We start from the raw sequence: 17,180 nt of genomic DNA, 5'->3' as shown, positions 1-17,180 counted from the left end.
TTAGGACGTCCCTTGAGAAGAGGGGGTTAGAGTCACCTCTGCAGGAGATGAGGGTAGGTAATCCTGGGAAGGGGGCTTCCCAGGGGGCGCTAGTGGTAAAGAACCCACCACCAATGCAGGAGAGGGTGAGTTCGATCCCTGCCTGGGTCGGGAAGATCCCCTGGAGAAGGAAAGACAGCCCCCTCCAGTATTCTTGCCTGGAGAATCCCATGGACAGAGGAGTGTGGTGGGCTACAGTCCTAGGGGTCACACAGAGAGACGACTGAAGCGACTTAGCACATAACCGTGGGAAGAACACAACAGGCAGAGGGAGGAGCAAGTTCGATGTCCTGGCTGGAGCTGGTGGATTTGGAGTACGGAGGAGTCATGAGGTTTATTATATAATCCCGGGGGACAGTGAGCCTGGGAGAGGCAGGAGAGAGGCGCTGGTCAGAGGCACAGATGGGGAGGGTCTTTCAGTTTATGGGAGGATGGAGGCCTTTACTCTGAGGAAGAGGGGAGTCTGAGTAGGGCTTTGGAGCAGAGGGACAAGATCTGCCTGGGTCCTAATGGCATCTCTCCAACTGCTGTGTTTTGAGGGTGCGCAGGGGTGAAAGGAGGCCACCCAGTAATTGATTTCCCAGAAAAATAAAACACGACTGTTAAATTGCTGTGCTTCATGAATGGAAAAAGTGCAGCCCATTCTGATGAATCAGCATCTTAAAGCCGGGCAGCCCTTTAAGAAGTCTGAGCGCACATATGATTTTCCTTATGGGCGTTCCCCTCCCACACTGGGGCAGAAACACTTCAAAAGGTGTCCTGTCCACATCACAGAGAAGAAAGTGAAATTGCCCCCTTTTTAATACAGCAATTGAGAAGCATAGAAAAGTGTGGGAGGTGGTACGTGTTTTAATGTTCATTTTCTTTAGTGGGAGTATTGCTTTGTAAATCCAAGATCATGGATAAAAATGAGGGGGCCCCGTGAGAGCAAATGCTGGTCTGGAGAACTTTAGATTTCACTGATGAGTAGATTAAAATGTTAGTTCTTTTCTTTTTTTTTCGATTGAAGTATAGTTGATATACAGTATTATGTAAGTTATGGGTACAAATAGTGATTCACAATTTTTTAAAGTTATACTCTATTTATAGTTATTATAAAATGTGGCTATATTCCCCATATTGTACAATATACCATTGTAGCTTATTTTATACCTAATAATTTATACCTCTTAATCCCCTACATCTACATTGCCCCTCCTCCTTCCCCTCTCCCCACTGGTACCCACAAGTTTGTTCTGTATATCTGACTTTACTTCTTTTTCTCCCATGCAAGTACTAACCAGGCCCAACCCTGCTTAGCTTCCGAGATCAGATGAGACTGGGCATGTTCAGGGTGGTGTGGCCGTAGACGGCTTCCTTTTGTTATTATATTCGCTAGTTCATTATGTTTTTAGATTCCATATATAAGTGATATCATATGGTATTTGTCTTTCTCTTTCTGACTTACTTTACTTAGCATGACAGTTGCAAATGGCATTATTTCATCCTTTTTTAATGGCTGAGAGATATGCAGATGATACCACCCTTATGGCAGAAAGTGAAGAGGAACTAAAAAGCCTCTTGATGAAAGTGAAAGAGGAGAGTGAAAAAATTGGCTTAAAGCTCAACATTCAGAAAACTAAGATCATGGCATCTGGTCCCATCACTTTATGGGAAATAGATGGGGAAACAGTGTCAGACTTTGTTTTTTGGGGCTCCAAAATCACTGCAGATGGTGACTGCAGCCATGAAATTAAAAGACACTTACTGTTTGGAAGGAAAGTTATGACCAGCCTCGATAGCATATTCAAAAGCAGAGACATTACTTTGCCAACAAAGGTCCGTCTAGTCAAGGCTTTGATTTTTCCAGTGGTCATGTGTGGATGTGAGAGTTGGACTGTGAAGAAAGCTGAGCACCGAAGAATTGATGCTTTTGAACTGTGGTGTTGGAGAAGACTCTTGAGAGTCCTTTGGACTGCAAGGAGATCCAACCAGTCCATCCTAAAGGAGACCAGTCCTGGGTGTTCATTGGAAGGACTGATGCTGAAGCTGAAACTCCAATACTTTGGCCACTTCATGCAAAGAGTTGACTCATTGGAAAAGACCCTGATGCTGGGAGGGATTGGGGGCAGGAGGAGAAGGGGATGACAGAGGATGAGATGGCTGGATGGTATCACCGACTCAATGGACATGAGTTTGGGTAAACTCCGGGAGTTGGTGATGGACAGGGAGGCCTGGTGTGCTGCAATTCATGGGGTCGCAAAGAGTTGGACATGACTGAGCAACTGAACTGAACTGAGTATTCCATTGTTATGTATAATATAGACCACATTTTTTTTATGCGTTCATCTGTGGTGGACACTTTGCTTTCATGTCTTGGCATCTGTAAGTAGTGCTGCCATGAACATTTGGGTGCATGTATGTTTTCAAATTTGTGTTTTTGTTTCTTTCATAAATATACCCAGGAGTGGAGTTGCTGGATCATATGGTGGTTCTACTTTTAATTTTTTGAGGAAACCATATGTGTGTGTGCGTGTGTGTGTGTGTGTGTGTGTGTGTGTGTGTGTGTTTACAGTGGGTACACCAGTTTACATTCCTACCAACAGTGTATGAAGCTTTCTTTTTCTCCACAGTCTTGCCGGGACTTGTCACTTGTGTTATTTTTGATGATGGCCATTCTGACAGATGTGAGGGAACATGTTAATTCTTTGACAAAGTGAGTTGCTCTTTCAAAAAAGTACATGTTAGGAATTTAAACTGTGGGTGTCATGAAAAACCAATGGTGACATTAGTAAATTCTCAGCTTGTGAGCAAATTGAATATTTTCATTCTTGTGATGATTGGCTTCGTGTAGAATGACGTCAGTTTATCTTAGATTTTTGTTCTCTTAGTTCATAAGAAGCCTGTTGATTTATACCGTAACCATGTATGGAATGTGGTACAAGGCAAATCATCTTCACTCTCAACTTCAAGATGGTCTTAATCTAATAAGAGTAAGAACAGATCTGGGTGCCTACGATGCTTTTTCAGAGCATTTTCACATTATATTCTTGGAGAACATGAAAATCTCTTATGATGAAAATTGAGCTCATCTTGAGAGGAAATGATGTTGCTGGGAAAGAACTTGTCTTCCCCCGAAATTGAAATAGAAGTATGGCTGTCATGTCGATTCATATTTTATGTGGTTACATTTGTAGATGGACAGATACATAGATACATGAATACTCAAGTGTGTGCATGGAACAAGGGGAATGATTTTGTGAGGCTGACATTCTTTAAATCCAATTTTACCTGTACTTTACAGATCATGGTGTGGTATAGGATGGAGCCAGATTTTTCTCTGTTTACCCCACATTCCCAAGGTGGCCTCAATGAAGCCCTTAGTGCCCTGTTGGCCATTGTGAGTGTCCTGGAGATAAAGAACTGGTCAGAAGAGCAAATAGCAGAAACTAAGTCATGAAGTGTGCTTGGAGGGGTTTGGATGTGTAGTGAAGGGTTGTTTGGGGACCACTGGGAGCTTTTCCAGGGTAGGGAGTGAACTGGTTTCTCCCTGACTTTGGAAAGAATCCACCCAGTGGGTGTCAAATGAGCAAAGGGCCCTAAAATAGTCTCCAGTAAATAGGAGCAAACAATTATATCTTCAGTTCATGATAACTCAGTCCTGTAAAGGGTACGTGCCTGTTTCGGTGGCCACAGCACTGCTCTGGTATTTGCTTTCTTACAACACCCGGGCCAGTTGCATTCCAGGTGTGTTTTCCTCCTGGCTTCTTTGACTGGGAGCTGACTGCGGAGGATTTCGGCCAGACAAGTTCTGGGTGTGTTTCGTGCCTTTTTATATAAGGCACTGTGTTTGTTTCCAAACACATAATTGCTTTTTCTGTCAAGATATGAGAAGAATGTGGGACTTTAATCTTTAGACCTTAAGGGTATTGCACCAAGAAACTTTATCATCTGTCTTTTAAGTGTGAGAAATTTCCATTGGTTTCCACCCAGATCTATGACCCCCAACATATTGAAAATTATCAGCAATAAGTGGAGATTATTAGGAATCGTTAATTCCTGTACATGAAGAATCTTGAAAACTGGGTTCCCTTCTGTCTCTTGGCCCCTGTCCTGCCTCATGTCTGCGCTGCCCTGTCAGTCACCCCCTGTAGCATTTCTTCTGGGGACGGGTTAGGCTGTCTCCCGATCAGAGGAACTGCAGCAAGTCCCTACATACGAACCTCCACATGGTGAACTTTCAGAGAGGTGAACGTGCATGCGTGTGTGCAGTCACGGTAGGTAGTTCACGTGTCAGGTGTACATGGTCACGTGGGTGCATCCTCTGTGACTGGCTGTGCTTTGTGTACTTTACTGTACAGTACTGTGTAGACTACAATAGTACAGTGTCTTTATTTCAAGCCCAGAATGCCAGGAAGCAAGAGTAGAAGCAGTGGCCATACAGTTGGTGCTACTGTACTTTTCAAGGTACTGTACAAATAAAAATGTTTTCTTTATTTTTGTGCACTTTTTAAATGTATTGTTTGTGTGGGAAGCATTATAAACCTATTACAATATAGTACTATGTAGCTGATTGTGTTAGTTGGGTATCTAAGGCTAACTTTGTTGGACTTAATGAACTAATGGGACTGATGAACGTGCTCGTGAAACGGAGCACGTTCATATGGAGGTGACCCACCCTCTCACCCAGTTCATTTGTCATTGTTTCTAATGATACCTGTCATGTTTGAGTGTTTTGCTCACTAAGCCTAATTGCTATTGTGGGTTGGTGGGGACAGGGAGGCTGAGCCTATGAAAGCTCACCATTATATGTGAAAATGCCAGTGTAGAGGACAGGATGTTATCGACTGAAGTTACCTGGCACCCTCAGGAAAGGGAGAGATCATTTTACTGATTTCCATTTTTTCCTTCCTTTCCTCTTTCATAGGGGGCTTCCCTATGAAAGCTCAGTTGGTAAAGAATCCACCTGCAAGGCGGGAGACCCTGGTTCAATTCCTGGGTCAGGAAGATCCCCTGGAGAAGGGATAGGTTACCCACTCCTATATTATTGGGCTTCCCTTGTGTCTCAGCTGGTAAGGAGTCTGCTTGCAATGTAGGAGACCTGGGTTCAATCCCTGGGTTGGGAAGATCCCCTGGAGAAGGGAAAGGCTACCCACTCCAGTATTCTGGCCTGGAGAATTCCATGGACTCTATAGTCCATGGGGTCTTAAAGAGTCAGACAGGACTGAGCGACTTTCACTTTCACTTCCTCTTTCATTCATTCATATACTTGTTAGATATTTCTCATGTAATTGGTAAGTGTCAGGTGTTGTCCTGGTTGTTACTGGCCAAGGTTGCAAAAATACGACCCAGATTCAGCTTTCAAGGACTTTAAAGTTTTCCTGGGGACAATCACCATGTAAATAAGTAAGAGTCCCTTTTTAAAAAGATGTCTTAAATGGAAAATTTCAACTATCAAAGTGGAGAGAATGTTTTAAAAAATACCCATATGGCAGCACTACAGTTATCAGTCATGGCCAATCTTGTTTTTTCTACACCTGCTCCCACTCCTCTCTCCTTGTCCCATGACTTTAAAGCAAGTCGCAGACCTCGGATTGTTCCATTCGTGTGGGGAGGGTATGATTTACGCTGATGAAGTGGGAAGGTCAGGGCTGTTGCGAAGGGTGGGCTGCTGCCTAGAGGATCAGTGAAGTAAGAGAAGGGTGTTCTAGGCAGAAGAAATACTGTGAGATAGTAGCAGTGATGATGTAGTGCTGCTTGTAGTTTGATGTGGCCAAAACTGGTCCATGGATGGGACCACGGGTGGAGCCACGGGTGGGGGTCTACAAAGGCAGACAGAGTACAGATAAAAAGGCGTTTGCTTTGTCAGCAATAGACTGACTGTCAGATCTTCACTGCAAGACATTTATAGTTTTCAAGATTTATATTTTGAAAGTTACGGTGGGTAGGAGGTATAAAGCGGGTTGTGAATGAGATGGATTGGAGAGGGGCTAGATAGCTGAGAACCTTGGTTGAGGGCTTGAAACTCTGATAAGATTAGGATGGAGAAACATTTTGAGATATTTGAGACACTGAGAGATAGTGGAGAAGAAATATTATATTAGCACTTATTTATGACACGTTGTAAAACCTAATGACCTCTTAACTTTGGGGCTGAATGAATGACCCTGAGGGTCTTGGCATGGATGAAACAGCTTGATGCTGATCTCTGGACTACTGGAATCCAGAATGAAAGTTTGGTGGGTGTGGGGAGTTTGAATTGAATATCAAGGAAGAATAGACAGAGGCATTTGCTAAGGAGGTGGAGGGCTTCCCTGGTGACTCAGAAGGTAAAGAATCCACTTACAGTGCCGGAAACCCAGGTTCGATCCCGGGGTTGGGAAGATTCCCTGGAGAGGGAAATGGCAACCCACTCCAGTTTTCTTGCTTGGAGAATCCCATAAACACAGGAGCCTGCCAGACCACAGCGCACGGGATCGCAAAGAGTCGGACATGGCTGAGCGACTAAGCAGCAGCAGCCGCAGGAGCTGGAGGAGGAGTTTTGAGAATTATCAAAATATAAATTAGGGGCTGCAAAATTTTTTAGTACTGGGCCATGTATTTGGTATCCTCAGGTTTGTAAGCCACGTGAATTTTTATTGATAGCACTGTTTAGTTCTTAAAAATATAGAATTTTGGCAACATCACCAAGAAAAAATGTGATCAGCACTATAACAGGCAATGGTGATGAGCATAATGTTTTCAGTTTGATCAGGTCACCAGGACCTCAAATCTCACTTGACAATCGCCCTGTCCTCAGGAGCAGTCCTTGAAAATCAGGTGGAGTCAGGTACATGTCTGACTCCAGGTATACCACACCTGCCAACTCTCTGCTCAAGCCAGGGTGGAATGTAATTTTTATAAAACAAACTCAAATGTTCTATTGGGTTGGTAATAAAGTTTGTTTGGGTTTTTCTGTAAGGTGGTATGGAGAAATCTGAAACAAACTTTTTGGCCAACCCAATCCAAAGTTTAATTAGCATCATAAAAAGAAATTTCAGGAGTGTTCTGAGACAAATGTATTTTCCAAATTTGTAGGAATATCGTAGATCAGTTTTGCCCCCAGTAGGATCTTGATATACCCAGTGCCTGCAAATGCTCGTGTCCCTATGGTTATGTGGCAGAGGTGGCCGGAGGAAGGGTAAAGTGTGAATAGTGCTCATCGAAGTCTGTGAATCTATTCTGAGATTCTGACTTCATTCCCACCCAGCTAGCTCACTCTGCTGTTCTTTCCAATATATGATTTTCGATTAAGCTCAGGCAGTTTTGGAAAGGAGAGATAAATTGAGTCTCAAATTGTCACCAGCTAAATCCACATGTCCGTTTTAAGCGTTAGCAAAATGTCAAGTTGAGCAAAGTGTCAATGTTCCAGTCTTTTCCCTGCATTTTTCAAGTTCCGAGGGTTCCTGTGAAATGTGTTTTTTTTTTAAGCCACCAATAGCCCAGCAAATGGGATCTTTCAAAGCTTTTAATTCCCAAAAAGACCTCATATAGCAAGCACACAATTTAGTAAATCCCTTCAATAAGTTTCCATGACTTAACTATATGACTGCATTAAAATAAAGACCATACTTTGCTTCTCTGTCCAGTAATAATAAGCATTCATGTTTCCTGATTTTATATTGTATACTTAGCACCTAGCACAGCACTTGGAATTTCATAGGTGTTCAATAAATGTTGTTTGAATTAATGAAATACCCCACTAGGTGCTGATGATTGAAGACCACAGTTTTATGGATCACTTTCTTCATCACACCTGGCAATCATCATGATGTCAAAGATGCCAGCACACGCACTCCCCAGGAGAAGGCCTTTTCATTCCATTTTGTTGTAGCTATTCCTGTCTATGGCTTATAAACTGAGTTTGTTCATATTTATGCCAAGCTGTTCAAATCCCTTTCCAGGAGATAATTAGAAATTACTAGTTCATGCATAAGATTTTGGTAATAACATTTTTGCTAAAATATCTCAAACTTTTCATATCCTTGAGTCAAGCGGGCTGTGTTGAGCCTGCAGGAGGAAGAGGAGAAGAAAAAAATGCTTCTGTTGTGGTTTTAAACTTATTCAATCACTGATGCCATTCCCCCCAAAGGAGCAGAGAGGGACCACAAGAAGAAAAAAAAAATGCAGGGAGGGCCTTTGGGGAGCATGTGGATTTAGGGGTGAGCTGAGGAGGAGGGTGAAGGTCCTGAAGAGACCCATGGGACTCAAGAACAGACTCCAAAGTGGACCCCCAGGGTGCAGCCTGGAAGGCAAACTCCACCAATGACTTTCCGACTTTTGGCCACAGAATCACTAGAAGATATATTTTATTAGTACATGGTGATCAGGTACAGTTACATAGGTATAAACAGATACATAACTGAAACAAGTGTTGCAGGAAACAGTCCCCTTTCTTCATGGGATGTTGCCAAGACTTTCTGTTCTGTTCTGTGCTCTTCTGTGCTATGCCCTGTCATTTAAACAAATGCTGGTCTCAAATACATATCTGAGGATTCTGTGGTTATTAAGGACTGTGTCAACCCAAAGCTAGAAGTGAATCAGCAGCAGCCATAGTTTTTAGATTCTGAAGGTTGGTGGAGGGTCGTGGGCACTGTGGTGGCTGCCTCGTGGTGTCACTGATTTACCTTGTTGGCATGAGTTGGTGCCCAGACCCCCAGCACGTCCAGGTCCTGCCAGATCTCCTTCAACTTCTGGAGGGCCTGAGTCACCCAAGGAGCTCCAGCTTATCATGTAGGTCACCCATGGCATCAAGGTTAGAGTTGATGAGAAGCAGGTGTGGATTCCAGTTGTCTTCCCGGTTCCCATGCGCTCGCGTTTTGTCCTTGGTCTTTCACATCCAGCTTCCTGCATAACTGCCGCCCTGGCCAACCTATGGTGACTTTAGGCTCAATACTTGGCACAAGCAGCAACCTGTATAGGCAGACTGTTGTATCAGCTTCCAGTCCCCTAGCAGTTGTGCTTCTTGGATCCAGCCTTGAGTCCTAATGGGCCATCATCTGCAGGGTGGATACCACTACAGTAGCTTGTTCATTGGAGAACAGGAGAGAACTTAGAACTTTTTGTTTACACTTGTGTTTATCTAATTTAAAATGCCTATTTTGGGGTGTATTTTTAATGCTGAGTAATTTCAAATATTAATAGGTATAATTTATATTAAATGCTTAGAGTTGTAAGTAGTATTCCTAAATAATTACATTATGTCAAGAAGCTTCTTTGAGGATGAGATGGTTAGATAGCATCACCGACTCAATAGACACAAACTTGAGCAAACTCCAGAAGACAGTGGAGGACAGGGAAGCCTGGCACGCTGCAATCCATGGGGTCGCAAAGAGTTGAATATGACTTAGCGACTGAACAACAACAAGGGGGTTCCATACACTAATTTTTTTTTCAGGTATTTGTTCCCCAGACCTTTGAACACCATTGCCTTTAGAGGCAGTTGCTGAGAGAGTGCTGGGAAGAAGGAAGTGGCCAAGACCGCCAGCATGTGAGACTGTTCATTCTTCAGGAAGGGATTTATGTTAACTGGAGACCACTGATGCATAAATAGTGGGGGCCCTGAGCACCAGGATCATATTTGCCAAGATAAGAATTAGACATAGGCTCTGGCAAGTTCTGGGTGTTTTGAAGGGAAGAGTGTGGAAGATGTGAAATCAGCCCTCCTTCAGCCACCTGCCCTGTGGGTGTGCCCCCAGGGCCCTCCTCACCACCAGCATGACTTAATCTGTCCCTCTAGTGTATGTTTTTGGTTGTTACATGTCAAAAACTTTCCTGATACAAACTGCATTTCAGCTCAAACCATCTGCAGAAATGCTGGGAGGGATACCTTGGAGAAAAAAAACTGAGATCAGTTATTATAGATTCATGGGCTTCCCTGGTGGCTCATATGGTAAAGAATCTGCCTGCAATGTGGGAGACCTGCGTTTGATCCCTGGGTCAGGAAGAGCCCCTAGAGAAGGGAATGGCAACCCACTCCAGTATTCTTGCCTGGGAAATCCCATGGACAGAGGAGGCTGGCAGGTTGGAGTCCGTGGGGTCGCAAAGAGTCAGACGTGACTGATTCAGTGAATTTCTCCAGAATGGTATGGCAGGATGGGAGGACAGAGCTGGTGCAAACAGTGCAAACAGCCTCATAGATTCAATGAGGCTGAACGAGGAAACTGAAATTAAAGTCTTGTTTATGGTATAGCAGTTTCACCTGAAAGGTTGCTGGAAGTGTTTATCCCCTCAAAATCTTTACACAAACTAATTAAGAGTGCGAATGCATTGTTGAAGTCATTCAAGAAATCAGGGTTTTATTGTTGTGACTTCTTTTAGTAAGTTTATCCTGTAGGGTCTGATATATTTATACTTATGGATCTATCTCTATCCCTCCCCCAAACGATAGTGAGCAGTGTAAATATGACATGTAATTTATATTTCATAACATATATCGTATATGTACTTACTGTTATAGACAGAAAAGATAGAGAGGCATTAAATAAATGAGCCAGGAGTCTATTCCCTTTCTTCCCCTCAACTCTGGGGATTCAGAGCAACACATTGAGTTTTCCCTTGGGGCTCTGTCTTTATAGATAGATAAAATAGCAGGACCACAAGTTCATTTGCATACATTTGCATGTACTTTACATACAGCGACCCAGAGTACATTATGCCTCCTGATGTTTTCAGAGAAGTTTTTTGCTTTTGCTTTATCTTCCCTTAAGGTTTGTCAAGATAGTCTAAAGCATAAATGACATCTGGGGAAAGGAGAGCAAGAACAGCAAAAATAAAGATACAAGTGCCTCAGTTTTCGTAATTCTTTTAGTTTCACATTTTCCAGAGACAGAAGTACATCGGGATAAAAATTCAGAAATACTATGGAATGAATTGTTGAGAGGACAATGCTCTGTTTCTTTTCTTCTTAATTGTAACAGAAGTTCACCCCATCTGAATGGTTCAGTCCAATGTCCCTTATCTCTGTATTTTTATGTTGCTCGTTTAAAAAACATGGGTTTGGCATAAATGTGTGCCTTGGCTTCATGGGGAAATTACACAAGTTTGTCTTCCATTGAGCTGACACTGGTAGTGGGACCTAGATTTAAATTAAGTTCATATCAAGTGAAATGGATGATCGTATGGAATAATGTTGTGCTTGCTTTTTTGGGTTTGGTTGATTTTGATTTTGATTTTTTCATTTTTTTGCCTGCACCACACAGCATGTGTGATCTTAGTTTCCCTACCAGGGATTGAAGCTGTGCCCCCTGGGAAATCCTGTGACCTGGTTTTGTACTAAGAACTGGGAAGAGAACTTGAATTTGCTTGTATCATTTTCTTTTCTTTTTAGACAGAGATGGGAAAATCTTGTAAAAACATAATGTGACACAAAATTTCACAACTTACTTAAAGAAGTTTATTTTGAGGAAATAAGATTTTTCTCTATTCCTAAACTTGAACTAGTATTGCTTCAGCCTGTGCCCATGCTAAGTCACTTCAGTCGTGTCTGACTCTTTGTGACCCCATGGACTATAGCCCGCCAGGCTCCTCTATCCATGGGATTCTCCAGGCAAGAATGCTGGAGTATGTTACTATGCCCTCCTCCTTCAGGAGGTCTTCCCAACCCAGATCTTCCCAACCTGAGAGTCTTATGCCTCCTGCATTGGCTGGCGGGGAGATTCTTTACCACTGAGCTACCAAGGAAGCCCACTTCAGCCTAATGCATTTGAACCAAAGAGGAAATATAAGAAATGAAACATATTAGACAAGTAATACACTCTACAGCAGAAACTTCTAGCACCTTAGAAGAAAAATAAGGACATCTGTTTCAGTATTTTAATAATTGTATTTATTATAATAAATATCAAATTTTATAGTTTAAAGTCATACTGTATATTTAGAAGTTTATTTTGTGACATCAGTACCACTTGGCATTAGCACTGTGGGGTGTTGAATCAGACATGAACTTCACATCCCCCCCAGAAAGATATACTAGGTGTGGTGCTATGGAAATAGCAGCTGCATTATTTAAATTCCCTACAGACTAATGTTGCAAATATTTGAATTGAAGTAAATATTTTTACTGAACAAGTTTGTACTATCTCAAATAAGAACAAGTTGACTTGGAGATTCCCTTGCAGTTCAGTGGTTAAGACTCCACTCTTGCAATGCAGGGGGTGTAGGTCCAATCCCTGGTCAGGGAGCTAAGATCCGACATGCCTCATGGCATGGCAAAAAAATAAAATAGATAAGCAACAAGGATTAAAACAATCAAACAAAAAGAACAAGTTGAATAGGAAGGATGCAAAGGTCTTCAGATAGTCTTGAAAAAACCTGCATTTGGAGTGGGTAAAGAGAAATTCATCATGTCGTTCCTTGGTTCCATGTGATTGGGATAGAAAAATTCCATTCTTCAGATGACAGACAAGATGTCCTTAAAAAACACATGTGTGGGATTTCTCTCATGGTCCAGTGGTTAAGAATCTGCCTTGCAACGCAGGCGACACAGGTTCGATTTCTGGTGGACGTCGCATATGCCTTCGGGCAACTAAGTCAGCCACAGCCGCAGTGTCCCTATCCTGCAATGAAAGATCCCGAGTGATGCAGTGAGGATACCCAGTGCTGCAACTAAGATCCGACCCAGCCAAATAAATATCACACATACACACTTTAAAAAGTTTTTCTTTTGCCTTTTTTGGCACTCAAAGGATCAAGACTGATGCAAGTGATAATTATGGGGGCTCGCTGCACATCTGGAAAGCGATTTGGGAAAACATAGAGTCAGTTGTGCCACCCTGTTCTAGTTTATTATCTGCTGAGCACCAAGTGAGGGGTGGACATCGCAGGGTGTGAGATGTTTGCTGTCTTTGGCCTGAGTCGAGTTGAACAGCTGCCTTCTTCCTCATAAGCAACAGATATTTCCCAGGCCCCAGAAGTTTGGGGGAGTTCTGAGTGATTGGAAGTGAGGGAGAGGGAAGCAAACTGTTTCACTAGTGGGAAGGAAAGTTTAACTAGCAGCTTGGAAACTTTTGAAGTGAACAGTTGGCTTTGAAGATGTTCTAGGATATACAAGAGAGGAGAGAGAAAGGAAAGAAAGCAGTTTGAACGAAAGCTTTATAAATAAGTGTTTTTTACAGTTTTTTTTTTAGATGACCTTGATGAATTCAAGAGAACAGTAGTCGATTGGGATAAGTCATACAGTTTATAAACGTGAAAGCTGCTTACTTTTGAGAAGCCAACAATCAAGATGGGAGTACAACTCTTAGTGCCTCTGAATGAGAGGGAGAGAAGGGGAGAGAGAGATGAATTTCCATTTAGAACAGCCAGCTCTCAGGCAAGTGTGTGGCTGTAACCACCCGCCTCACATGTTCACTCAGGTTGATGCAGAAGTTGTATGTGGTCGAAGGTGGCAAGTATGTTTCATTTCCTTGGAGGGATGCAGTAGAAGTTTCTCCATGAAGATGTCATCATACTCTAGTGTGTGTGTGTGTGTGTGTGTGTGTGTGTGTGTGTGTGTGTGTATTAAGTTGCTTTCAGTTTGACTCTTTGCGACCCTATGGACTGTAGCCCACCAGGCTCCTCCTTCCATGGGATGTACCAGGCAAGAATACTGGAGTGGGTTGCCATTTCTTTCTCCAGGGTATCTTCCCAACCCAGGGATCAAACCGATGTCTCTTATGTCTCCTGCATTGGCAGGTGGGTTCTTTACCCCTAGTACCACCTGGGAAGCCCCAGAAACTCACTAGAGACCAAGACAATTCTAAAGAACCCAGGGTCCGCCAGGAGTGCCAGTGGCTATGGGGGAGTGGCAGGATCAGGACAGGAACTCAGAAGGATGGGTTCTCAGGTAACATTGTTGCAAGTCCAACACTCACTTGGAAGGAGCCTGCTTGATCTTTCCCAGTATGTACTGGGGGAGCGACCTAAGAATGCTTGAGGCTTTTGAAGAGAACTGGGAAATGAGGGCTTTGTGTCTTTGAGGTGTAAGCAAACATCCTGGGTCAATAGAAGTCAGACAGTCTGATGTTAGAGGTGGCCCAGAGGTTCCCTTCATCCTTGGAACTGTCCAGATGCTCTGTCTGGCCTAGGCAGCAGTGGGCTTGGGTGGACCAGTCCTTTACCTCACTGGCCACTTTGCAGTCATAGTCCTGGCTGTCGGTAGCTGGTGTCCAGAGTAGATGCTCCCATGGGAGCAGCTCTTCTGCCCGCACTCTTTCCTAAAAATTTCTTCCAGTACTTTCTCCTGGTGGTGGGAGAGGGGCAGCTGTGCTAGAGGGGCTGCCCGTGCTCTCTGGCTCCTCTGGCCCTCCTGGTGGGCAGACCTCAGCCCCTTTCTCCTCCAGGCTGGGGTTGGGTAGCAGAGATGAAGGGGCCTGAAAGCCAGGCCGGGTGAGGGTGGGGTTTATTTGTAGAATGGGTGATGAGGGTGGCATGCGTCATTCTCAGGGGAGAGCGACCCGGTCTGATCTCTGTTTTGCAAGGTCCCTTTGGTGACTGGATCAAGGCCAATGAGGCCAAGTGGGGAAGGAGACAAGAAAACCCAGTCAGGAGGTGGTAGGTTTTCAGGTTGTGGTCCATAGGGTGTGTACTGTTGCGTTCAGACGAGTCAGAACAAACCTCAGGATCATAGTCTGATTTATGATGCCATGTGTCAGGAACCTCACCTCTACTGAAAGCAGCAAAGCGAGGACTTCAAGGCTGGCCTCCTCTGTGCATTTCCTCGTTGGCTGGCAGTGGACTTCCATTTTGATCCTGTGTTATTTCCCTGTTGGATATTTGATGATGAATGTTTTCAAGGGGGCGCAGTAGACTCTGGCCACCCCGCTGTGTCCATCCAGCCTGTCGTCTCAAACGTGAGGGAATGACCTGTCCAGACACGTGCAAACATCTTAACTGTTTTTGCAGAGAGCTTCCCACCCCTGTGCTGTACTACAGACTTCGAGGCCATTACCTCAAATATAGAACATTTTATTGGTAAGAAAGGAAGCATCTTTTCTTTTTAAAAAAAAAAAAAAAGAAAGAAAAAATCATTTCTTTCAATTTCTATTTCCCCACTCGGTCAGTTCTGTGACATTGGTGAAAGCAGAAGTGAAATAGATGCAGTTGCTTGTTCTGACCTGAGCATCCTGACTGGAGCCTTGTGGTCTTTAGCAGAAAGGCTTTTGAAGAACTTTTAATTCCCAAACCCTGCCTGTGTCTAAGTAAGTGTGCTCTGCAGTCTTGGACACGTGCTGCATGATAGGTGACGGAACTGTGCAATGGGCTGGCCAGCGGTCAGTCCCAGGCAAAATGTGAGTGCGTCTCTTCGATTGTCTAAGAGTTGTGTTTTCCTTGGTTGTTTTGGTAGGGTCATTTGTTCATACCAAAGGAAGAACCCATTGGGAGGTGAAAAGCGCCAAGGGAGATACTTCTCGGAATGAATGAATGAATGAATAGAAGAAATGGCATAATCTACAAATGTACACAGCATCACTCTGTGTGTGTGTATTTAGGAATCACTTCCCCTGAAGGAAGACGATAGTCTGAAGTATTATCTTGTAGTGAATACTATTAGTTAAGTAAAGCAAGCACTTAACTTGTGTGTCAGAGCTCTGTGAGGGACCAAGCTCTGAGTGTGTTACATTGCTTCATTACTCCTCATGGGGAAATACCCGGAAATTAGGAAACGTACCTAAGCTGATGAATTGGAAGTGGCAGCAGAGATGGGTGTAAACTCGAGGGTTCGGACCCCACAACTTCTGGGCCTTTCCCTGAATGGAGAGACAGACATATTTCCTTATATATTTAAGTGAATTTGTACATGTCCTCTTGCATCTGTGCTTGAATGACGTGGAGAACAAGAGTTCCCACTTTCCTGAGCATCTTATGGGAGGTGTGGTTGACATGTGTCCCAGATGTAGCATTCCTTGTTGGCTCCTGAATTCTCAGCTTCCCGCCAGAATTCCTGAGGTTCTGATTGATGTGCTTAGTCGCTCAGTCATGTCTGACTCTTTGCGACCCCATGGACTATAGCCCGCTGGGCTCCTCTGTCTATGGGATTTCCAGGCAATAATACTGGAGTGGGTTGCCATTTCCTTCTCCAGGGCATCTTCCTGACTCAGGGATCGAACCTCGGTCTGCTTCATTGCAGGCAGACTCTTTACCATCTAAGCCACCAGGGAAGCCTGCCAATTGGGCATTAGGGAACCTTTGCACTGACAGTGTTTATTTCTGGGGATTTCTTGGCCCTGTGAGGCAAGCAGGGGTGTGGGTTAAAACCATGGCCTTGGCATCAGACAATCCTGAGTTGGGGACCTGGCTTCTTTGTGTGGTAGCCCTGGAACCCTTGGGCTGTGGCTCAGCTTTTTTGAGCTGCTGTTTGTTCATCTATACAGGGAGAAAAATGTCCGAGGAGTGTCCGGAGGATTAGGAGATGTTGTGTGTAAAACAGCGTGGCACACGTCCACCACTTTAAAAATACCAGCTGTTATTAGTATAAAGGCTGCACAGATGGAGACTAGAGGACGCAGGGCGTTTGCAGATGGACTGACTGCCTCTGTTCTCTTCCTGTTTCTCCCCTGCTCTCCTCACCCTCAGGACGGCTCCCTGGGAAACATCGATGACCTGGCTCAGCAGTATGCAGATTATTACAATACCTGCTTCTCCGACGTGTGTGAGAGGATGGAGGAGCTGCGGAAACGGAGGGTTTCCCAGGACCTGGACGTGGTGAGTGGGATCCCGGGAATATGCGCTTGCTCAGCAGTCTGCTCCTGGTCCAGCGTCCCCTCCCTCCCCTTCTTATGCTTGTGCGTGGATCATTTTGCTGCACTACTTTGAGATAAAAGAATTCAGATCCCCAAAGGATTAACCCAGTTCTGTGGATATCAGACAATAAGTATCAGTAGGGGCAACAGTGATCAAATTTTTGTACTTATGAAAATATCGCATTTTTATTTAACTCAAGAGGAAAGGATATTTTTACGCGAGACTGATATACACTACATTTTTACTGACTCTAATCCAAAAGGAGGTCTATGCTTGTTCTTTCTTTTCTTCCTTTGTTTTCTTCTTTTTGTTTTCAACAAGATAAAGTTTAAAGAAGCAAGAAACCATCCTAATTTCTCACCTAGTAAAAACCCACATGGGTGTTTCAGCAATTCTCTGTT

The 17,180-nt window shown here is 43.8% G+C and overlaps 1 protein-coding gene across 2 annotated transcripts in view; it reads left to right on the top strand.

Moving 5' to 3' along the window:
* The window catches only part of SASH1 (SAM and SH3 domain containing 1), a 259,869-nt gene that overhangs the window by 94,971 nt on the left and 147,718 nt on the right, over positions 1-17,180 (top strand). For both annotated transcript variants that reach the window (XM_044924121.2, XM_006080289.4), the window contains exon 2: positions 16,612-16,740. In XM_044924121.2, coding sequence (XP_044780056.2) covers positions 16,612-16,740 — 129 coding nt within the window. The remainder of the gene's footprint in view (positions 1-16,611; positions 16,741-17,180) is intronic.

This window comes from Bubalus bubalis, chromosome 10, assembly GCF_019923935.1.
Source record: "Bubalus bubalis isolate 160015118507 breed Murrah chromosome 10, NDDB_SH_1, whole genome shotgun sequence".
Lineage (NCBI taxonomy): Eukaryota > Metazoa > Chordata > Mammalia > Artiodactyla > Bovidae > Bubalus > Bubalus bubalis.
The sequence above is the reverse complement of the archived record's forward strand: the minus strand, read 5'-3'. Positions and strand labels throughout refer to the sequence as shown.